The 24,981-nt window shown below is 44.6% G+C and overlaps 1 protein-coding gene across 5 annotated transcripts in view; it reads left to right on the top strand.

The window, feature by feature from the left end:
- Window positions 1-24,981, top strand: part of LOC6497806 (AF4/FMR2 family member lilli) — a 36,123-nt gene that overhangs the window by 1,059 nt on the left and 10,083 nt on the right. For 4 of the 5 annotated variants that reach the window (XM_032451631.2, XM_032451630.2, XM_032451629.2 and 1 more), the window contains exon 1: window positions 1,103-3,591. In XM_032451631.2, coding sequence (XP_032307522.1) covers window positions 3,557-3,591 — 35 coding nt within the window. In that variant the 5' untranslated portion in view covers window positions 1,103-3,556. Of the gene's footprint in view, window positions 1-1,102; window positions 3,592-24,981 lie in introns of those variants that run through there. The other variant, XM_032451626.2, reaches the window with a different exon arrangement.

Below are 24,981 nucleotides of genomic sequence, written 5' to 3'. Positions count from 1 at the left end.
ATTTGTATTCAATTTTATTTATTATTTAGGTGTATGCACCGAACGGAACTTATCTAGAGTCGAAAATTAGCAGCCTTTCGATTTGCCACCCTCCTTATCATCCCGCGATTCGTTACTTAGTCGCTTCGACGAGAAATAAAAACAAGCTGATGACGAAGGAGAGCAGAAAGCAGAAAGAATAGAAGAGAGCTTGGGCAGCAAACACACCTCAAGGCGATTCTGATAAGAACAGTTCTTGGTTGTTTGAAAGCCGACATTCCAATAGTCCACTCGCCTAGTCCACAAACCCAAATAATCAAACATCACATCGGTACATATGTACATACATACGTATGTATGTAAATCCCAACCGCAACGATAAAGTTAATGCAAAACTGAAGAAACTAGAGAATAGAGTTACTCACGATCGGACCTTTATCGCATTTTATTAATCCGTTCGTCTGGGAGTTGGATCTGGCTAGTTTTGGAAAATGTACCTCCAGTCTTTGCTAATTAATTGCACATTTTGTCATTCTTGTATGAAAATATTTAGAAATCGAACTTGGTTCAAATGCCCGAACCGGAACTGGTCCGGCAGACTCTTTTTTTTTAAATATTAAAACAAGTTATAAGCCAAGCATACCTCTATTAGATGAAATGTGAAGTTTCTGCAGTAGAACCCCCTCCAAAGATGCAATTAAATGTGTCAAGATACAATCTCTCCTAACAATAGCTATAGAATATAGATCGCCGATCTGGTTCGGACTCTCGCCCCCAAAGACCTACTCCACCGATCCACTTTCGACTGAAGATCTAAACATAACTCCCGCGGCCATTCTGCTGACAAACATGCACTGCTTTTGTTATGGAAACGGGCGACGACGTCACTGGTTTTATTGATTCATGAAATCAAATTTCAAAACAAGCAGCCGAAGCGAGCTGAAGATCCGCAGTAGCGTTTTCCCTTTTGTTATTCGCACGGTTTCAAATTCCAATGTATTGGCAACACTAACATTAATTGACAACAACAATCCCGCTCCCTGAGCATGCCCACTCTCTCTCTCTCCGACTCTCCGCCTCTCTGGCTCTCTTTCTCCGCTCGCTCTCTTCTCGCTGGCCTGCTCAGCCCCGTCTGAACTCTTCACTCTGTTTTGGATTTCATAGCGGTCGCATCGAAATTACAAAAATGGCAAACAATTTTGCCAAAAAAATCGCATAAATTGCCGTTTTCCATCCGCGACGCGCCGTTTACGCGAAACCCTCTAATTCTACTCCAATAAAAGTGCTTTAATTATACATGAAGTGTGCAATCAATGTTTTTTCAGTGTGCAAAGTTCAGAGGCAAAAGCAAATCAAAATCAAAAAAGCAAAGTCAAAAGCAAAAGCAAAGTAAAAGCAAAAGCAAAAGCCAAAGCAAATGTAGTCGAAATGTTGAAAACGTATGTAAGTTCATCCGTGAAAAGTGAATACGATGGAAAATGGTTGTAAAATGAAATAAAAATGTGTCCTCCCTGGAATCGTTAAATCGCTAAATATATGTACATATATAACAACAAACAAATTCGAAAAGAAATCAACAGATCAAATGCAACAACAATTTCGCTTTCTCATTTTTATGCCAGTGAACAGAAAGGAAAAAAATACAACTTGAAAACGAAAAAGAAGAGACAAACAAGAGGCAGGCGAAAAAAGTGAAATGCGCATTGACTTCGGTTCGGAACGTTTTTTATTGTCAATTTTTCAAACGGCACTTGGACCTCCTCTACCGTGTGCTTGTGTTGCTCTCCGTCTCTGTCTTTGCTTTTTTTCTCGCTCATTGTTCGCACGTTCGCTGCGGCTAACGGAACTGCTGGCTGTTGTTGTTGTTGTTTTTGATATTGTTGTATGGCAAAAGCAATCCCAAAAGCAAAGGAACAATTTACTTTACTTTTTTTTTTTTGTTTTTTTTGGTGCGTTGCCCTTTGGTTACTCCTACAAGAGCACCAACAACAACAATAACAACACTTGTACGTATAATGAATGAATGTGCTGGAGGTACAACAGGAACAACAACAAACAGAAAAGACAAAAAAAAAAAAAAAAAAAAACAAAAACAATAAGAGCAACCAGTACGCGCTCCGGACTGCGGAGAGTATCGAGATAATTTTCTCGTTCATCTGGTGTTTTTATGATATGTACATTTTTGATTTTATATTTAACACCTGCTGTTCTTCCATCACCAGCGTGTGAGTGTGTGTGTGGCTGGGTGCAGTGGAGCTCAGTGCTGCAATTGCGATCAACAGCTGTTGCCGGCAGAGCAACAATGATAGAGAGAGAGAGAGAGAGAGAGCTGGCGCATGTGTGTGTGTGTGTCCTTGCATGTGGTTTTTTATTTTTGTGGCGTTCTGTTGTCGCAGCTGGAAGAGCGAGCTAGAGAGGATGTGTCGTAAGAGGGATATTTTGGAGACAAACCTCAAGTGCTTGGAGAGATCATGACGAACTTTTGATTACAAATTCCAGCCATTATTCTCACTCTGCATACTTTCCATTCCATCTTTCAGCAAGCCCCCTAAATCGCCTCAAATAAAAGCAATAAAAGTAAACAAAACATAACCTAGAGTAGGAATAAGAATAGGAATAGGAGTAAGAGAAAAGTTAACCTTGCAGTAGAAGAATACCGATATCGTAGCCACTAGCTTTGCCAGAGGATGGAGTCGTCGGGAGCGTTTTGAGCAGAACTAAACTGGCTAATTACTATAAGTCCGCCTTCCAGTAGCTAATACATATACACGCATGATCCATGTAAGCTTGTAGCTGTAACGACTCGCGACAAAGTGCGTTAAGTATAACGGTGCAATCAAATCTTAATGAAGACTACCGCAGCATATATCACACACATTTTGAAGAGTATCTATATCTTTATCTAATTACGTGCAAAATCGATCGATATACAATCCACTGTCTGGAGTCTGGAAGCTTGAGCCAACGCGATTACTTTAAGGAATTACTTTACCGCAACACATTAATATTAATATTTAAACTAGGGAGGAGGTAGAATACTAAATCAAGTGCAAATTACGGAAAATAACTATTCTAAATCTAAATATAATAATCGATGAGAAAGGAGTACGAGTTTTGAATACTGAACCCCTATTCGTAGGCTAATCAATGAGAATAAAAAGTAAAAAGTAACAAATTTTTTAACGCGCCCCAAGTGCTTAAGCAACACCAAACAAACAAACTTTGTTAAACAACAGCAACCTCAACAACAACAACCAACAGCGAATCGAGCAATATTATCAATAATTATCAATTAAATTGTTAAATGTTAAAATTCAGAGTTAAAATACAACAAATATACAACTAAAAACAACAAATAATTAGAGAGAAGGAAAGCTAACAACCTGCCAAGAAACACAACAACTGATGCGGTGCTTAAGAACCATCATCTCGACCTAGGGGAGGAACAGGAACCAGCACCAGCTCGGGAAGGGGGGAGAGCCTTTCCACTCAACTTCAACTTGGCAGCATCGCCTGGGACTAGGACTAACTGGACGCCAATGTGCGGCGACGGGACTCCGGACTTCGGGAACGCGCTATGGATATACACATGAAGAAACTAACTAAGCCACGGTAGGTGTCACTTTCATACTTGATTAGTTTGTACTACTAGATTAAGAAGCTATTGAAACTAGAACTCACTCTCTTCTTAGCTCGTTGTCAATGGGCTGCGGCGGCCACTAAACGTATAATTGAAAATTGTACGCCCACATTTACTGCCCAGAGAACAAACAAGCACAGGCACATGCACAGCGCCACAATAGATACATATAAATAGCAGTCCCGTCCCCACCAAAATAAAATAAAACAACTGAACTGAACCGAACTGAAAAAACGGCCCTCAGTTGCTTTCAGCTTTCAGCTTTTAGCGCCATGCCATAAACAGAGCGTGAGCCAGACAGAGACCGGAGAGCGGAGAACGGAGAGCAAGAGAGCCCTGCCGCGTTGTGGGGTTTTTTCGGTCTGCTCTTTCACTTGCAGACGTCTCCCCTGCTCCCCTGCCCTGCTCCACTGCTTCGGCTTCAAGAAGCTCTCGAGACGGGAGGTGTGTGGCATTAAGCCCTAAACGAATCTCAAACTATTCAATTTTGGAGTAATTAAACTCTCATTAACCGTGTCTTGTCCAGCTCGGAGTAGTTGGAGTAGTTTGTTTTTGTATCTCACGCTCTTTTGTGTTACTATTTTTGTGCTTTTTGGATCAAAATAAAATTGTGTTTGAGTTTGTTTCACTTTTTAAAGTGTGCAGGGATTCCAGATACTAGTTTGGTATTTTGCGATGAAATATGATTTGCTTTTCTGCATTCCAATGCTAGAATTCGGTGAAGAGCAACTCACAGAGGAGGAATTCATGAGGAAACATACAGGAATCGGTTTAAAATAGGAAGAGTTCATAGAGGAACTAAACAGCTACCTCTTGGGTCTCTCAAAGTATGGATAAATAAATGAAAAAATGCAAAAATCCATCGAATGAGTGAGATTCTGATGAAATGTGTCATATTCTGTTTCATCATTAAATTAAGCACTCAATTTGTAGGAATCTTTAGGCTAGAGTGGGCTAAAGATACTATATCTGCACTGAGGAGGAATTCCTAGAGGAAAAAACAAAACAGGAAGGATTCATAGATGAACTAAGGAGCTATCTCTATAAAAATATGGATAAATTCTAAAAAAAAATCAGAAATCCATCCAATGAACAGGTTACTGGTGAAACATACAATATTCTGATTCATCATTGAATTAAGCACCCATTTAGTAGGAATCTTTAGGTCATACTAGAAGGATATATAGAGGCGATATCTGCCATTGGGGCTATATTGAATAAGGACGAAAGGGAAGGAAGGGCCGTCTCCCTGCGAGATAGTTTCCTGCTCGCCTTCAGTTTACTCTGCTCCTCCAATATTAATATTGACAGGAGGAGACAAAGAATCGACAAGGCCGACGGGCCAAGGGTCAGGGACGAAGGGATGAAGGGGACTAGAAAGGACATCAACAAGCCCTTCGGGCCTGTCGGAATGGCGTGTTTGTTTTTGTGTTTAATGCAGCGAACTGGCCGTTTTCTATCTCATGCCCACCCATAGCCATCGTCCCAGTCCCTCCGCCCTCCTCTGGCTCTGAAAAACTTCCGGTGGTGAATTAGTCGCTTTTGTGGCTGAAAAGTGTAACCCGAGGCCTTATTGAAGGACTTTTTAATGAGTGTTTTATTGCCGAGGAAGTAGGTTCCTGCACATTCGGATCAGTGGGGCTGCCGTGAGAAACTCGCACTGGCAGGCTTCAATTTTGAGTGTCTATCAGGTTCGGAGTAATCTTTATACACAATGTGTGTATAAATATTTATTATTCAAGTGCTAAAGTGGGGGCAAATGGCTTTCCACTCGCCGCCGCTTGTTCTGTTCGCCCCATTACGATCGATGGACTGTCGCCGGCACTCTCGTGAATGCGCGTTTCCTCCCGCTGTGCGTACATGTGATGGTGCATATGGTGGGCTTTTGGTTTTGGTTTTGGTTTCGGCTTGGGCTTCGCCACTTTCGGATTACATTGTAATGATACTTTTCCGCTGATTTCCCCCACATTTTTCCCTTTCCGCTTCTGACAGCGCCTCGAACGTGAGAGAATCGCTCTAGCTTTTCCACGAAATGATTGGAATGTATTTGCATTTCTAGAACTATATTTTGTTTCGGGGAATCCCCCAGGGCCTCGGTAACCCCAATTTTTCAATTATTAAGTCATAAGGGCACAATAATCCAGAACTGAAAAAAAGTGGTGGTATGGAAAGGTTAGTCATACGGGTTGGATTTAATTATTTGTAGTTGTGGGAAATAAACCCTAAAATATAGTGGCATCTGGACCAGTTTCTAGGCAGTTGAGGAGTATCTCTCAGGAGTGAGGAAAGTGGTTAGCTCTTCCAATTTATTTATTATTTATTTTATGAAATGAATCACTTAGCTAGAAATAGTTTTCGAATAAATTCATTCTTTAGAATCCGTTTCGCCTGCTATCCATTCTTTACGCTCGCTCGCCTGAGTCTAAAAATACGGCGGGCTGTGCTTTTTATAGACACCCGTAGTTGCAAACGCTTTGTGCAATTTTATTTAAGGACCGCCCCGACACGGCGCTTCAGATACAAATAGTGGCTGCAGCAAGTGTCGCTTTCTTCTTGCAGTTTCGGAATTAAGTAATGACAAACCCAACTCACATGGCCCCAAGGTTAGCCGAGCTAGTAATCTTTTCGCTGATTCGAGGGCTTGTTTTCCATCACGTTTCGTGTGGCTGATAGCGCTGATAGAGCGGCGGAGAGCGGCTGGCGGCTAGCGGCTAGCGGCGAGCGGAGCGGAGCGGGAGATAGAGGTCAAAGAGATACCCACACAAGCTTATTTAGATTCTGATAACTCGCCGCGTGATAAGAAGGCAGTGAGACCCGCTCGCTGGAATTATAATGAGCTACGATGTGTGTGTTTTTGTCTCAGTTCTGCCCGTTGCCGCACATTTTTGCACGTTTTCGCAGCCAGAGATCTCGCCTCGATTCGGAGGCGCACTTCCAATTGAATCAGGGCAGTTGGGAAGCCAATAACTTCGGGTGGAACTAAACTTGCGAGTTTGCACCGCCCCGCCAGCCCCCAACAAGTTTTCATTTCCTTTCAACGCGGCACGTTGCGCCAAACTTGCAGTAACTGAGTTAAGAAGGTCTCCCCGATACAGGTGCACTCGGAGAATAACATCTTTCTGTTAAATATATTAAAGTCGAGTTGGTGCCCACTTCCCCCCACATCCACACCCAATTACAGACCACTGCTCATGCAAATTTCCACCCACAATTGGCCAGTAATAGTTTCGAGTGTAGGCGCCTGTTAGGTGTAAACAACAGGACCCCCAGTCACGTAATTTAATAAAAAGCCAGAGTCCTTGCTGCACCTTGCTGCTGAGTCCCGGCGCCCTCCGAGAGAAATGCGACGAACGTGAGCCGTGTGTGGCTGTTTCGCAACTGCTTACATCGCCCCCACGTGCCACACTGCCCCGTGTCGGTGAGGAATGGGGCATTCTTACTTTTTATGGGCGAGGAAGTGGCTGGCAGCAGTCGGTTATGTCGCATTTAATTTGTATCTGCGAGATACCTGTATCTCATAGACACCTTCCTCATAGATCGATTGGTTGTTAATCCGAGCAGATTAATGCCAGATGGATGGGAGTGCCTCCAGTGCAACAGATACTCGCATCAAAAGCCAGCGGCGAGCAAGAAACGGGGGAAATTGGTTAGAAAAACCGAGGGAGACTGGATGAACTGAACCACACCCAAAAGAGCTCTCCTAGCTCCTGCCTACTGCCTCCTGCCTCCTGCCTCCTGCCTAGAGCCCCCCGTTTCTTTTGACTCGCTCTGTGGCACTGCCTTTGCGGCGGCACATCCTTCAGCCCATCCACTGAACTCTGTCAATTTCTTTTGTGCCTTTTTGTACGGTCTCTTGGAGTGGAGCGTCTAAAACACAGACACATACACGCCCTTCCCTCTTCACTCTTCACTCTGAAAATGCAACATTGGATTGTCAACTTTCCGGCCCTCCTTCTGGCCACGCCCCCTGCGCCGTTGATGCCGCCGTTGATGTCCCACAATCCATTCCATTTTGGCATGTAATTTCCAAATGCAACTTAAACACACAACCTACAACATCGTCGCCTCTTGCAACGGACTGCCTTGAAGTCCTTGGGGTGGCATCTATCCTATCCAGTGCCTGTGGGAGTGGGGAGTGAGGAGTGGGAGATGATAGCGTGAGTCGTGCAAATATAAGAGTATCGCTTCTTTATCGAGTGTGGTAATTGAATATCGGCATCACCTCTATAATTGTCCCAAAACTTTCCTGTTTTTCATTTATTTCATTTTTATTACACTATTTTTTAGACTCGCAGTCCCAGTACTACAGACTGGGATCTGTTCCACTCTGTTTAGTTGGGGGCAAGTTTAATGGTGGCTATAACCCAGAAATTGCATGAATACTCAAGTACCTTCCTCTGACTATGCCGCCGCTCCCTGTCCTCTCCCCGGCCAGGGCCGGGTCCCTCGTACATAAATCATCATTGCTTCTGAGTTTGCCCGAGCGAATGTCGGCGCTGAAGTTGTCCTCGTACTCGTGCTCGTCCTAGTCCTCGTCGTCGTCCTCGTCCTCGTCCTCGTCCTAGTCCTAGTCGAAGTCCTCGCCTTCGTCCCCGTCGGAAATTTCCGTCGTCCTGCTGGGCTTTTGCCATTTCTTTTGTTTTTGTGTACGTCCTGGCCCCTTCTTGGCTTTTCGTTTGGTTTCTGCTTCAAGTGGCAGTTTCATTCTTTTCTACTCGTAAGCCCTCCTGGCCTCCCTGGTCCTCCCTGTTTCTTCTCTAAGAAGTCCTTTGAAGCTCCGTTCCTCCTTATGTTGTTGCCACAACTGATGTGTATTTTACAACCCATTGGCGGCCTTTATTTTTCAGTTTTCTGTGTATTTAATTGAACGCATGAAGGGGGGTATAGTCTGGACAGTCTGGACATGTCAACAAGTATCTTTTTCTTCTGCCAAATAGCTTAGTGATTTAGTTATTTGTGATTAAGTTTATCGATTCCCTCTCTCGCTCCACCGCTCTACTGGCCTTTGTTTAAAAACGCTTACATTGATTGATTGCCTCGGAGGCGCGACTTTGCTTCGCTTTTCGCACGCGTGCAGTTTTCGAAGCGCGCCCACCTCCAAGTAGCTCGGTCTCTAGCCGCTCCGACCTCCCTTGCCCCACCTGTGCGGCCGCCCCTCTCTCGTCCGTGTGTTAATTGTTGTCAAGGTTGCCTTATTTAGTTTATGTTTTTGCTCGTTCTTTCGGCCTCCTCCTCTTTTCGGCTCTCGAATATGTTTATCGCTTCTCGTTCCGATGCCCGGTTTAGTGTATCTGCTAGATTGTCTTTTGCTCTCCGCTCTTTAATTGTTTTTGTTTCATTCGCTTTTTTATATTTTTTTGCAGCTTGCTTTCTTTTTCTCGCTTTCTGTGGCTGGTTCTGTTTCATGCTTGAAAAGTTTCTGGTTCTGTGATTTGGCTAATGCAATTTGGTAGCAGCTTTGTTTGTCTTTGGCCTAAATATTTCCTTCGTTTTTCTCGAGCTGTCGGTTCGACCAAGTTTTTCGGTGTTTTTGCTTCTTTTTGTCCCCTGCCAGACCATGTTACTGCTTATCTCTCGCTTTTTGAGCTCCACGGGCTTCTCTCTACGTATCTTACAGATATTTCGGAGATTTTCGGAGGTTTGGTTACAGTTCCTTATCATTTATCAAAGGGCTTTGCCTCACAATCATTCAAAAATCAATCTTTTGTCTCAATATTTTATGCTAATTGCTAAAGAATCGTTCTACAAATCGTTAAAGGCATTTCTCTCAAGGATCGGATGGAAATTTTAAAAGCTATAGACATGGTTTTTGGCTACCCGGATTTCCAAAAAAATGTGAATAATATAGACCCGAAATTTCAACCCGAGATTTTAATGGAAATTGATTAACAATCGACGTACAAATCGTTTTAGATATTCCTCTCAAGGATCGGACGGATAGTGGCAAAGATATAGACATGGCAAGTGGCTAGATATGAGGATCCATGATTTTGAAAGGCATTCCATGGCAGAAAATAATAGAAAATGTCGATCGAAAATTTAGTTTTGAGGATCCAATGCAGATCGACGGGGAATCAATCTACGAATTTTTTAAGGTATTCCGCTTAAGAATCGGATGATTATTGGAAAAGATACAGCTATGGTTTGGGACTATACATATATGGTTAGCACGGATTTTCCAAGGGGTTGCATCAGAAAAAATGGAAAAATATCGATCGAAAATGTTATTCTCAGGTTTTGATGCAGATTGATGGAGAATCGATCTACGAATCTTTTAAGGTATCCCACTCAAAAATCGGAATAAATTTGGCAAAGATATGGCCATAATTGGGGTCCATATTGTGCCTTTCTGCATTTTCAAAGGGGATCGCCAGAAAATTTGATGAAAAATCTAAGAAATATTTTGTATGCAGTTTTTGATGCAGATTGAAAGAGAATCGATCCAGCAATCGAATGAGGTATTCCGCCCAAGAATTGGATGAATAATGGCAAAGATACAGGTGTGGTTCGGGGCCACATACGACTAACATGGGCTGCTAGGGTCTGGTGTTTCATCAGAAACACTGTTTTCTTTTCGTTAAACGCAATATCAGCTTTCTCATTGCCATTTCATAAACAAGACGAAAGCCTAAATGCATTTATTTTAGTTATATGGGTTAACTGAACTACAAAATACATGTGTTCACAAAAAATAAATCCGAACCAGGTTAAGAGAAGTGGCGTGTCTCCATAAATATTTTGAGCAGAAATGGGAGCAGTTTTAAAAAATGTAAACACGGGTTTGAAGCAAGATTTTGAAGCTACTGTAGTACAGCCCCCAGTCGATTTGGTCGGGTAGTTTGATCGATGAAACTTTAAAATAGGCCAAGAACACTGGCGAGGGAGGAGGGAGCAGACTCGCCCCCGAAAGGTCGCCGCGGCGCGAAGGGGGAGTCAGTTGCGTGGCTGGGCAGGCGTTTTGTTTCTTCCCAAAGCAAAGTTTCCAATTCTCAAGCAAACATACCTGACTCGATTGATACAATTTCACTAATTGCATAATTTTATTTGTTTTTCGTTGCAGGTGAGTCTTGGTCTGTGTTGAAAGTGAAGAACTGCCATCAAACAGTAAGCTTTTGTGAAGGACTTTTAATAATCTAGGGGCTGAAGTGGGTTTGTGGATTAATCTTTGGGATAATATTGTATCTTTGGGATTAGTTGTTCGACTGCAATACTGATACTTTTGATTCCCGTTCGATTCCCTTTCTTTTTTCGAGAAACTCCACTTTGCCATCTTTCTTTTTATAATTACTCCCTTTGAGAGTGTTTTCACTTTTCTAGCCGCTGCTGCGCTGGCACGCGATGCGTGTGCCACTTGTTAGGAGCGAGTTGCCACCCTCTCGACGACAAAGCGTGGTTGTTGTTCCCCCCCTGTCTGAGCTTGTTATTGTTTAACTGACAATGATTAATGACAGTTCCTGGAAACATCAGCAACAACGCCGCGGAGGTGGGCAGCGGTTGGCATTTCTTTTCGCCGCTGACCCAGAAACATTTCTCGCCGTCTTCGCTGCCAAAACTGCCATTCCGCCAGGGGCGAGGGGAAGGCGATAAAGGAACACTATTGATTTGTCTGACCCACAGGGAGATAGCGTGTGGGAGGATGGCAGGAGCTAGCTACTCTACAAGAAAGATATGAAGAGTGACTTTATTCTATAATTTTTCCATCTCAACACTTTAACTTGTAAGAAGAGCACATTCACTCTTTCTGTCTTTTTCTGCCTTTTCTTCGACAATTCGCTTATATTTATTTATGTATTACTCACCTACAAGCGCAGTTACATTGTTTCACCTTTGTTTTGTGTTTTGTGTTTTTTATTCGGCTCACCTTTTAATGGAGCTCGCTCTGCTGCCCGGAGAGCGGCGCTGCTCGCTCAGCCGCCTCTCAGCTGGCTACATACGCGAGTGAGTCGAGTCTCTGCCGGAGAGCCGACAGCGGCGTTATGTGAAAAACCTGCCTCAAGGTTATTGCCTTCTGCCCGAAACCGAGATGGGGAGAGAGAGAGCGCAAAAACAAACAAATTTCTCCATTAAACGGCGAGGCGGCTCTTTGTTTTTGTTTTTTATTTATTTTCTTTTTTTTCCATTTTTCATTTCTGATATTTCTTATCAGGCAGCAGATGGTACCATTCCGTCTCCTCAGATTTGAGGGAAAACGATATATAGATCGCAGATCGAGTTAATTATTCCAAGATGCAAAAAACTTATTATATAATCTTAGATAGAGCCTACCTCTGGATGTCTTTTTAGCCAGGTTGGAGTTGTTGTTGTAGTGGTTGCGCAAATTAAAGTGGCCTGCAAAAGTTTCTTCTGAAAAAAGTTACTCGGAATGCCTCCAATCACACCCACTCCCTTGCTAGAGAAGCCAAGGCTGTGCTTGGACCTAGCCGAATTAGAAATACTCTATAAGATATGCACTCGAAGATAGATACTGAAAAAGATACACTTGTTGGGCCTCAAAAATCCTGTTCCGATGGAGGAACAAGGAGTTAGATCCCTGCTTGCAAACCTCTTGAAGAATTCCATATACCCTCTTCCGTAAGGATATGAAAATGTTAGGGAAGACCGTGACAGAAAAAGAGTAGCAGCATAAGAAGTTGATGAGTCTAAGTGGTTAAAGAAGTTGAAAAGTCAAAAGTGGACGCTGCCTCCTTAGCCCGGTGAGGCGTGGAGGGGCAAATGGAGGCGTTGCTTCAAGCGCAGCTGTTCAGAAAGTTGTGGAAAGTTTCCTTTTTGTACCCAGTCCATGTAGGACACAAGGTTGTTTGGTAGTCAGGCAGAGAAGGACGTGCGTCCAGTCCTTAAATGCAAATTTATTTTTAGATTATATTTTTTTCAAATGTATAATTAATGTTTATTAAAGGTGACTTACATTTAAGGATATTTTCAATATGAGAAGCCTGTAGTTCCTCCACAAAGGATGACTCGTTGGCATAAGGTCGCAGCTCTGGCTGTCAAAGGTAGTCCTGCCACTCCCACTCCTCCCGATTGGCCTGCGGCAGCCTCTTGCAACCAGTTGCAACCACCGAAAACACCATCGTGCAGTCGAGTTAGACATTCCCTTTGAAGATAAACTGCCACTGTTTACGTTTCGCTTGGGTGGTCCCCAGGACTCTTTGATGGATTTTTAATGGCAATCCAATTTAAATTAGTTTGCTTAGTATTTTTGTGATTAGTCACGAAAAAGGGAGTTATTATACAAGGACATATGACAGAGACCTCTCGAGTGATTAGCAAATACTTTAATGCCCTCTGAATGGCTCAAAAATGCGCTTTATTAATTAGATACTAAATATTTAACACACCAATAATATAGTCATCCAGACGAGGTGGGATGCTGCAACATATTTTCCACGAAATTGGTTTTAGTACCAGACCAGAACGATATGGAGACCTGGATGCGGCTGGGAGGAGGGGTTGTTTGCACACATGGCCCCTTACTGGCCTGGCCGCATTTGAAAATAAATTTGCATGACGATGGAAGGCGGCAAGCCAACAATGGTTGCGGCAGTGTCCTGCATGGCAGGACCAAGGGCCGGGACGGGGCCGGGGCCTCCCTTAGCTCCATTCTTGCAACGGCGAAATCAACAACAACATAAATACCAACAAAACAGCAGCCTTTAGACGCCTGCAGGGATACACTTGCTCATCTCCAGTCCCCCCTCCCTCCCCTCCCAGTTGCTTCAAAATTTACGAGCAAAAGCGTTTTCAAGAGTTTTATGCGCGTTGAGTGGCACCAGTGGGCTTCCAGTTGGGCGGCGAGGGGCAGGATGCTGGGGTGGTGCAAAAAGGATATCAGAACTAGAAATTTAACTCTGCAAAGGGAGCATATCTACATCCGTGCACTGCCACAAATAAAGATACAGTCTGTACTACGGCCCTTTTTTCTACTATTTCTCAGTGTGCGTTTTGTAGTTGTTGATTCGTGGTGCATTTCCACTCGCAGAGTCCTTCGGCGGGCTGGCATTCAGTCAGGAAGTAGGAAATTTTCCGGCTTTATGTTGAGCCTCCCGCTGCCAGGAAATCGGTGTAGCCCCCGTCGGTCGCCGAGCTTTAGAGTGCAGCAAAAAATATATGTTGCGAAAAATAATAAAAAGCGCGCAGCGTCCTCCACCCCCACTCCCACTCTCACTCCCACTACCACTCCCCCCACCAAAGGCAATTGGGTTGACGGCCGTGGTAGTTTCTGCCGAGAGACAGCCCGAACGAAAGTCTCTTTCGAATGGAAATAAAGCATTTATTGAACTTTTCGCTAAAGATATTTTCGTATCCGAAATGGGTGAACGGCGAAGTGGAGCGGCATTCGGTGGAAGGTGGAGGGGGGCGTCAGGGAGGCGGGGGAATGGAACTCTGGTGGGGCACAGCGTCTAAAATGTAGGCCGTTTATTTTTGGTCCCTCGCTCCCGCTGTTGGCCGACTGCGATTGGACTCACTCTGATGGCGGTTCTGCGGAGTTCTAGCCACTTTAAGCTCATTTAAATGGTGGGAACTACAGAGATCTAAAGATATTTGGAATCATAGCATCCTAGTCCCTTCATTTCTGGCTTAAAACATGGCCAATTAAATTCCATTTCAAGAGGCTGTTGAAAGCAAACAGCAGAGGGAGAAGAGTGCCTTCAGTTCCATCTTTTAATTTGTCACCTGCGGAAATAATTATCGTTCGTTCGTTTCGTCGACACATTTCCCGGCTTTTCCCCCGCCACTCGTCTGTCGGCTTCTTAACTTTTATTTGCTTGCAAATTGATATTAATTTATGGCAAGCACCAACGCATTATTGTGTTCATTAAAAAGGAATAAGTGGCAGCCATAACAAACACAGAAGAGACTCTTTTCTTGTTCCTATGGCCATGAGTCATGACTCATTATTGTGATTGAGAACCTTGAGATGAGGCACTCATCCGCAGATAGATAGATAGTTTTATTTGAATACTTGACTTACAATATATACTCTCTTGTAGGTAAGTTTCACTCTTTCAACTCCTGGAAAGTGAATGCAGTTTACAGTCCTAGCCATCTCATTTTAGTCCTCTTCCATCGATCGACTGACTTATTTCATAAATATTCCCTTCGCCAAACCAAAAAAAGGACCGCACTTATAATTCAAGAATTGAGAAATGCAACTATCGGCTAGGTTTTTTTCAAGGGTGTGTCTCTGTAAATACCACTCCGTTGAAGGCTCATTCACGTGAGTGCTTTAATTTCCAATAAACACTGCATTTTCTGCCACAATTAAAGGTTAGTTCTCAATTATAATTCATTTCTCAAATAGCGAATATCACATGTTTAAACCCTTTACCCCTTTCTGTTAGGAGGGCATAAAGTGTTTCACAAAAAAGTCTAGGCGGTCAGGGAAGGGAGAGCCCTTCAGGAACCAGAGCCCCGGCTGGTTCGTGTTTCCGACTGGTATCGTGTGACAATTCTCCAGGTTTATGAGGTTCTGACACAGTTTCATGTAAATAGGTGGAAGAGGGACGAATTATATAGAATATATGAGCTTGATGAGGTAGTCATATTATAGTATATAGCTTCAGGACCTCTTAAGACAAACACTAAAAATTATCCAGATAGCCATAATCTTCCTTTTGAAGTACAACTCTTGTACCACTTGTTATTCCAACTTTTACTCAAACTGTCATGTTGAGGCAACAAGGTCAACGACCTCCAATTGTTCTCAAGGGTCGGGTCAGTAACACGTAAGGCCATATGGAACACGCCACAAAATAACAAACTTAATAATAAGCGGGGAGCTGGCGGAGAGTACAATTGTTTTGGCAATACTTTGATACCTTCTCGCAGAAGGCCTTGTCTCAGGCTAGAACTTCGAAGACCCACATGCTCCATTAATTTAATGGCGTGCAATCCTTCCCAAGGACTGCCAAGAAGGAGTCTGGCTGCGAACTATGAATAGCTATTGTGTGTCTACCAGGCCATAGGGCAGTGACAGTTTACTGTCTTCTGGGCCTGACAGAAGCTGGAGAGGCTGGAGATCTGGGAGGCCAAAAAACTGTACTGTTCAACTGTTGTCTGGCACACGCATTTTTGTGGGATTATCGGGGGGCTGGATGCGAGTCCAGTCTCTATTATCTGCCCTGGGAGCCTTGCCAGGAAACTTACTCCTTGAAGGCTTATGTGTGTCGGAGCAGATGCACCAGCTACCCTGGAGAGTAAAAGTCAACCTGGAAAGAGCCTTTTTAACCCATTTCTGATGAAAGTTGATTGTAATGTTATAGATCTACCAAGCTTTCATTTATTCGTCAGGGGTTTCAATCGATTTTGAGGAACAATCAGGAACCAGAGTTCCTAATGGGTTAAATCGGAATGGAGACACAGGAGAGGACGAACAGGGCCGGCTGCCAAATGGACGGAATGGAATGCCTTGCACCTGCCGCTCACCTCGCCTCGAAACAGGCCAACTATTGGATTGTTAACCTCCTCCGGCTCATCCCTGGGGAGTTTGTGTTTCCATTCCAGCTTTTGTTATTCTTTTATCGATAAGATTTATGGTTTTAATACTCTAGGAAAGAGTTCTATATGGAGTGCTTGTATTTTGGATTAAATATTTTCTTAAAACCATCCTTGCCCCTTTTAGTTAGCCCTTTTAGTTGGGCTTATTATTTGGCATTTCTAATGTTAAGGTATTTGAGCTTCGGCTTGAAGCCTTCACAGTTCTCCACCATTAACACCAAAGATTCATTGGCCAGCCTACGTTGCTCCTTCATAAATTACTTTTTCCATATCCTAGTTGTGGAGTGAATGGAAACTGTATATTGTCCGAGAGTGCGCTGCGAACTAGGAATATAAATAGTTTATATTCCACATAGGGGGACTTGAGGTTAATGACTAAACCCTCAGTGACAAAACAATGGCCTTTTTTGATGGGTGCCCTCAAAGAGCCCCACTCCAGGGCAATTATAACAACTCTGCCGCACATTCAGCACCAGATGAGCTCCACAGACATCCGAACACACACATGATATCGAGAGACAGGCGGGGTGAGAAAAAGAACAAATTTCATCAAAATCTGTCACGTGCGAGCAGCTTCCAAAATCCACACACACTCACACCCACACACACGCCCCCTCGTTCGCCTTAACCCTTAACCCCTGGCGCTGGAAATGTGATTGTGATGTCGGCGGTTGTTGTCGCAGTACGTCTTCTTGGCTCTTGGCTCTTGGCTTTGTTGTGTGCACATTAATTTTGGCTTAAACAATTCCATTTAACGACATTTCCGGCAATACAGCTGCCGCACATCGCACTATGGCTATGATATTTAACCGAAAGCGTTCCACCCACAAACGATTCAAAATATTGCCCCCCAATGAAGCTAACCAGGCGCAAAACAGCAGCAGGATCTATGTGGGGATGTTCAGCAACAAATGGGCCGGACATTGAATGTCATTGTCAGGTCGGGAGGGTTCTGAATCCTTCGAGACTGGACATAGTAGATGGTAGTATTGTTCTTACTGTGCTAATGCTAATAAAGTCCGTTTCAGGGTATCCTCCGCTTCGATGTGAGTGCAACCTCTTCGCATCCATATTTGAAATTCTCGTGCTGTTGCCTTGTTGTCAGTCTGGCCCGCTTACGCCGAGCGAGCATTGTAATGGGAAGTTATGTCTAACAAGCACGTATGACCCTGCGCCCACTAGCTCCCCCCTGGACGTCCTTCCCATTAGACACACACTCCCCCGACTCGACTTGATGTTTTGCTCAATATGCCAGTCAGTCACTTGGCCGCAGGAGCTCAGCCGGAGGAGAAGACATTTGGCGAAATGATTTTCATATTTCGCGTGACTTTGTGTGCGATGGGTGGGGGTGGGGTTGGGGCACTTATTTGGTTATGCTTACACATAATAATGCGATGTAAGCCAGCCCCCCACTCCCTCACGACCAGAGACAGGACCAGAGGCTCTGAATCAACTTCCCGACGACCGTTTTCCGCCCCACTTGCGGCCAAAAAACCGCACGCGCATAAAAGCCAAATTAATGAGGTGTGTCTCGCTCGGAGTGGGCTGGTTGTGTCAATACACTTGCAGTAGTGTTGTAATTATTGCTAGTAGATAGTTATTGTTGCATAGCTGGTCACTGGCCCCCTCCCCAATTTATGGCCATTACAATGTGGCGAGTGTAAGCGGCTTAAATAATTACCTAATTGGTCCTCCGGCCGCAGTTGCGATGCATTTCCGAGTCGAGTTTTGACTAAATTTTGTAATTTAGATGGCTGCCTCTGGCGGAGAGCGTTTAAATCACTCGCCAGTATACTTTTCTCGACTTGAGGCCACTGAGGCCACTCTGACGCCGCCTTCAGAAGCTTCCCAGTCGCGAGCCAAGTATTTATAGCCAAGAACATGAATGACGCACGACGGGCCCGAACCGGCTGGAACGGGGGGAGACTGAATGAAGTAACTGCTAGAGAATAAGTGCGCGATTTACACTTTTATTATCAGAATTATCAGAGTTGATAGGAGAGTTATAAACACATTGCGCAACAAGTACTTTCAAACACATCTATCAGGTATTTCACAGATAATGCCATACTGCCTCTGAGTTGGAACTCTAGCAACAATGACCCCCGCAGCAGAGCCCGAAGAGACTCGTGTTGTGGCAATGTAGTGGCCAGGGGAGGCACCACCCAGACACCCAGACAACCACAAGCGCCACCCACACTTTCGGCCTGGGGATGCCCCTCGGGCCTGGGGCAGGCGAGTAAGTGGCTGCGGCGCCAACGCGCCCGCATAACTATGTTTTTTAATGCAACCTTGTTGACTGGGCCGCCCGTCCGCCTTCTTGTCATCGCAGCTCGGTTGGCCAACAGGTCGATATCGATCGGCTTAAATCACATTAGCTCTTTCCCAAATCCACCGCGTTGGCCCGCTGGTTCAGAGTTCAATAGCTCGCCACTGTTCTCTCCGGCCAATCCATCCGAATGTGATTAAATATTTAGCCCGAATATTAGTCATGAGTGGGGCACACCACAAATGCATTTTGGAGTGGCACTTGTGAATGCCTAAACAGGCTCCAATGGAGCGATAAAAGCCAATGCAATTAGGTCCGGCTTTGGTTTCGTTGCCAACTTATTCCCGGGCGATTGCCCATCACACCTCCAGATTCCAGATTGCGTTAAACTTTAATCGAAGATGATGGCTAGAATGGGTCTCTTGCTTCAAAATCCCACCGCCCTGGTCCCTCTTTTTTCTAAAATAAAAAAGGAAAGGAAAAAAAAAAGGGCGAACGCACGAGTAAGTTGTCAAAAACAGCAAGGGACAGACACGGAAAACCAAAAGCGCTAAAAAATGTTCAGAACTATCAAAGTACAACTTTTCCGCAAATTGTACGAGTGGGCGGGGCGGGGTGGTGTAGGAGTGTAGATTATACACATCCGTGGACACATTCTGGGAGGAAATGCAAGCGGGGCAAGATAATTGTGTTACTGAGTGTTTGGCATGGAGTTGAGCAGCAGATAAAAGAGCGAACTACCAACCAACTAGATACATTTATTTAAAATGTGACTACATGTCGGTTCTGGTTATTGTTGTTTTATTGGTTTAAGCGTTGTGTAGAAACATGAACCACCAGCCAGTAACCGTGAAGGAAGAAGTGGGCGAATCCCCGAGGCCCACACGATCGAAACGCCGGCGTTTGCAGCGAAAGCGCGCCAAAGTTTTACGAGGCATTGCAGCGCTGAACACGGAATCGGAGACTCATGATAATAAACCACTTCATATCAAATCTGAAATGTGGGAATGCACTGAAGAGAAGCTGCCAAATGGTGCTATTAAAACGGAAAACGCTAGCCCAGCTAATCTGAACAGAGGGTCCCCCATTGTCAAGCAAGAACTAGTTCCCGGAACGGTAAAGCTCGAAAAGTTGGAGGTAAGCGACATAAATTCGTCGAAATCAATTGGGCCATCAAATGGATTCCCTGAACTGAAACAAAAAAGTGCAAACCCTGATCAAACTAACGAAACTAAACATAAAATGTTAGTGGTGACTGACATTAACAAAATGCTCGCAACCCCCAATTTGCACAGCGGAGATGCCGCGAACGACGCACCAAATTCAATTCCCAATAACAATTTGAAGCCAAACACTTTTCCTGGGACTCAACTCGGTGCGCCTAAAGATCAAAAGCTACTTCCACATCAACTGGAATCATATCAATACCATTTAGTTCCCTTTGACCGCTCCAAATATACGTATTATAATAATCAATATGTATATTCGGTTGATGATCAATATGATGTTGTCTATTCTATTAATAACCAGAAATGGAACTGGCCAAGAAATGAATTTTCTTCTCAAACAGCTAATATCACATGTTTAAATCCTTAGGAGGGCACAAAGTGTTTCACAAAAAAGGCGGTCTAGGCGGTCAGGGAAGGGAGAGCCCTTCAGGAGCCACAGCCCCGGCTGGTTCATGTTTCCGGCTAGTATCGTGTGACAATTCTCCAGGTTTATGAGGTCCTGACACAGTTTCATGTAAATAGGTGGAAAAGGGACGAATTATATAGAATATATGAGCTTGATGAGGTAGTTATATTATTAGCTATAGCTTCAGGACCTCTTAAGACAAACACTAAAAATCAAAAGGACTATCCAGATAGCCATAATCTTCCTTTTGAAGTACAACTCTTGTACCACTTGTTATTCCAACTTTTACTCAAACGGTCATGTTGAGGCAACAAGGTCAACGACCTCCAATTGTTCTCAAGGGTCGGGTCATTAACACGTAAGGCCATATGGAACACGCCACACACAGTATAACAAATTTAATAATAAGCGGGGAGCTGGCGGAGAGTATAATTGTTTTGGCAATACTTTGATACCTTCTCGCAGAAGGCCTTGTCTCAGGCTAGAACTTCGAAGACCCACATGCTCCATTAATTTAAAGGCGTGCAATCCTTCCCAAGGACTGCCAAGAAGGAGTCTGGCTGCGAACTATGAATAGCTATTGTGTGTCTACCAGGCCATAGGGCAGTGACAGTTTACTGTCTTCTGGGCCTGACAGAAGCTGGAGAGGCTGGAGGGTGGAGGCTGGCGATCTGGGAGGCCAAAAAACTGTACTGTTCAACTGTTGTCTGGCACACGCATTTTTGTGGGATGATCGGGGGGTTGGATGCGAGTCCAGTCTCTATTATCTGCCCTGGGAGCCTTGCCAGGAAACTTACTCCTTGAAGGCTTTTGTGTGTCGGAGCAGATGCACCCGCTACCCTGGAGAGTAAAAGTCAATCTGGAAAGAGCCTTTTTACCCCATTTCTGATGAAAGTTGATTGTAATGTTATAGATCTACCAAGCTTTCATTTATTCGGCAGGGGCTTGAATCGATTTTGAGGAACAATCAGGAACCAGAGTTCCTAATGGGTTAAATCTGAATGGAGACACAGAAGAGGACGAACAGGGCCGGCTGCCAAATGGACGGAATGGAATGCCTTGCACCTGCCGCTCACCTCGCCTCGAAACAGGCCAACTATTGGATTGTTAACCTCCTCCGGCTCATCCCTGGGGAGTTTGTGTTTCCATTCCAGCTTTTGTTATTCTTTTATCGATAAGATTTATGGTTTTAATACTCTAGGAAAGAGTTCTATATGGAGTGCTTCTATTTTGGATTGAATATTTTCTTAAAACCAACCTTGCCTCTTTTAGTTAGGCTTATTTGGCATAGAATTGTTAAGGTATTAGAGCTTCGGCTTGAAGCCTTCATAGTTCTCCACCATTAATTCAAAAAGAGTGAAAGATTCATTGGCCAGCCTACGTTGCTCCTTCATAAATTACTTTTTCCATATCCTAGCCTCCCTGAGAGCTGTGGAGTGAAAGGAAACTGTATATTGTCCGAGAGTGCGCTGCGAACTAGGAATATAAATAGTTTATATTCCACATAGGGGGACTTGAGGTTAAAGACTAAACCCTCAGTGACAAAACAATGTCCTTTTTTGATGGGTGCCCTCAAAGAGCCCCACTCCAGGGCAATTATAACAACTCTGCCGCACATTCAGCACCAGATGAGCTCCACAAACATCCGAACACACACATGACATCGAGAGACAGGCGGGGTGACAAAAAGAACAAATTTCATCAAAATCTGTCACGTACGAGCAGCTTCCAAAATCCACACACACTCACACCCACACACACGCCCCCTCGTTCGCCTTAACCCTTAACCCCTGGCGCTGGAAATGTGATTGTGATGTCGGCGGTTGTTGTCGCAGTACGTCTTCTTGGCTCTTGGCTCTTGGCTTTGTTGTGTGCACATTAATTTTGGCTTAAACAATTCCATTTAACGACATTTCCGGCAATACAGCTGCCGCACATCGCCCTATGGCTATGATATTTAACCGAAAGCGTTCCACCCACAAACGATTCAAAATATTGCCCCCCAATGAAGCTAACCAGGCGCAAAACAGCAGCAGGATCTATGTGGGGATGTTCAGCAACAAATGGGCCGGACATTGAATGTCATTGTCAGGTCGGGAGGGTTCTGAATCCTTCGAGACTGGACATAGTAGATGGTAGTATTGTTCTTACTGTGCTAATGCTAATAAAGTCCGTTTCAGGGTATCCTCCGCTTCGACGTGAGTGCAACCTCTTCGCATCCATATTTGAAATTCTCGTGCTGTTGCCTTGTTGTCAGTCTGGCCCGCTTACGCCGAGCGAGCATTGTAATGGGAAGTTATGTCTAACAAGCACGTATGACCCTGCGCCCACTAGCTCCCCCCTGGACGTCCTTCCCATTAGACACACACTCCCCCCACTCGACTTGATGTTTTGCTCAATATGCCAGTCAGTCACTTGGCCGCAGGAGCTCAGCCGGAGGAGAAGACATTTGGCGAAATGATTTTCATATTTCGCGTGACTTTGTGTGCGATGGGTGGGGTGGGGTTGGGGCACTTATTTGGTTATGCTTACACATAATAATACGATGTAAGCCAGCCCCCACTCCCTCAGGACCAGAGACAGGACCAGAGGCCCTGAATCAACTTCCCGACGACCGTTTTCCGCCCCACTTGCGGCCAAAAAACCGCACGCGCATAAAAGCCAAATTAATGAGGTGTGTCTCGCTCGGAGTGGGCTGGTTGTGTCAATACACTTGCAGTAGTGTTGTAGTTATTGCTAGTAGATAGTTATTGTTGCATAGCTGGTCACTGGACTCCTGACCAATTTATGGCCATTACAATGTGGCGAGTGTAAGCGGCTTAAATAATTACCTAATTGGTCCTCCGGCCGCAGTTGCGATGCATTTCCGAGTCGAATTTTGACTAAATTTTGTAATTTAGGTGGCCGCCTCTGGCGGAGAGCGTTTAAATCACTCGCCAGTATACTTTTCTCGACTTGAGGCCACTGAGGCCACTCTGACGCCGCCTTCAGAAGCTTCCCAGTCGCGAGCCAAGTATTTATAGCCAAGAACATGAATGACGCACGACGGGCCCGAACCGGCTGGAACTGGGGGAGACTGAATCATTATCAGAATTATTATTTATTATCAGAATTATCAGAGTTGATAGGAGAGTTATAAACAGATTGCGCAAAAAGTACTTCCAAACACATCTATCGGGTATTTCACAGATAATGCCGTACTGCCAATGAGCTGGAACTCTAGCAACAATGACCCCCGCAGCAGAGCCCGAAGAGACTCGTGTTGTGGTAATGTAGTGGCCAGGGGAGGCACCACCCAGACAACCACAAGCGCCACCCACACTTTCGGCCTGGGGATGCCCCTCGGGCCTGGGGCAGGCGAGTAAGTGGCTGCGGCGCCAACGCGCCCGCATAACTATGTTTTTTAATGCAACCTTGTTGACTGGGCCGCCCGTCCGCCTTCTTGTCATCGCAGCTCGGTTGGCCAACAGGTCGATATCGATCGGCTTAAATCACATTAGCTCTTTCCCAAATCCACCGCGTTGGCCCGCTGGTTCAGAGTTCAATAGCTCGCCACTGTTCTCTCCGGCCAATCCATCCGAATGTGATTAAATATTTAGCCCGAATATTAGTCATGAGTGGGGCACACCACAAATGCATTTTGGAGTGGCACTTGTGAATGCCTAAACAGGCTCCAATGGAGCGATAAAAGCCAATGCAATTAGGTCCGGCTTTGGTTTCGTTGCCAACTTATTCCCGGGCGATTGCCCATCACACCTCCAGATTCCAGATTGCGTTAAACTTTAATCGAAGATGATGGCTAGAATGGGTCTCTTGCTTCAAAATCCCACCGCCCTGGTCCCTCTTTTTTCTAAAATAAAAAAGGAAAGGAAAAAAAAAAGGGCGAACGCACGAGTAAGTTGTCAAAAACAGCAAGGGACAGACACGGAAAACCAAAAGCGCTAAAAAATGTTCAGAACTATCAAAGTACAACTTTTCCGCAAATTGTACGAGTGGGCGGGGCGGGGTGGTGTAGGAGTGTAGATTATACACATCCGTGGACACATTCTGGGAGGAAATGCAAGCGGGGCAAGATAATTGTGTTACTGAGTGTTTGGCATGGAGTTGAGCAGCAGATAAAAGAGCGAACTACCAACCAACTAGATACATTTATTTAAAATGTGACTACATGTCGGGGAGGATGTTGGAACAATAAGACTGCACTTGCCACAATTTGTACTCTTGTTGCAATAGGCTTGGGATCATAAACATATATATTCGCAGGACTTGCAGACATGACGAGCTAGTTTCTTTGCCTTTGTCGGTAGATATTGGACTACTTCTGGTACCTATTTAATTAACAATTAATCACTGAGCAAACTTTAGTGTTTGCAACGAATGGAACGCTGAACTACCTGCAAAATCAATTTAATAAACTGGAAACTCTGAATCAGGAAAAAGACCTTAAAGCCGTAAAGTTTCTAAGCCTGGCAGGCCTTGCCCGAGTCGGGAAAAAGTAGATGTTGGCTTCCAGTTGCGGCGCTCGCCTGAAAGAAAGTTTAATGAGTGCCATAAAATTTGTTGACTCTACTTGTTCAGACATACGAAGGCACTCCGGCCTGGGTGATCCGGGTGGGGATCGGGCCGGGTCGGGCGACGCAAAGCGACTGTGGCTATGGTCGTTAGTCTATGGCGCCCATTTGATAATAAATCCTGTCCCACAGCCACACACATAACAAGGAGCAGGGCCTTCCCGGCTCTGTTTATGCACTGCCCCAACGAAATGGGGATAATTCCCCGGCTCCAAGGCTGCCGCCCGGCCTGCCCCGCCCACCAGCTCATCCTTTTTTCATACTCTAGTCATGGGCATTTGAATCCGGCTAAAAAATTATTTGTTTTGTGGCTTTTTCTTGAGGTATTTTATTTTTGAAGAGCAACTTTTTGTTGCAACTTTTTCCACTTACTAATACTAAGTATTTTG

Source organism: Drosophila ananassae, chromosome 3R (genome assembly GCF_017639315.1).
Source record: "Drosophila ananassae strain 14024-0371.13 chromosome 3R, ASM1763931v2, whole genome shotgun sequence".
In the NCBI taxonomy this organism is placed as follows: Eukaryota; Metazoa; Arthropoda; class Insecta; order Diptera; family Drosophilidae; genus Drosophila; species Drosophila ananassae.
Note: the sequence above shows the minus strand (reverse complement) of the source record. Positions and strands in the feature narration are given on the sequence as shown.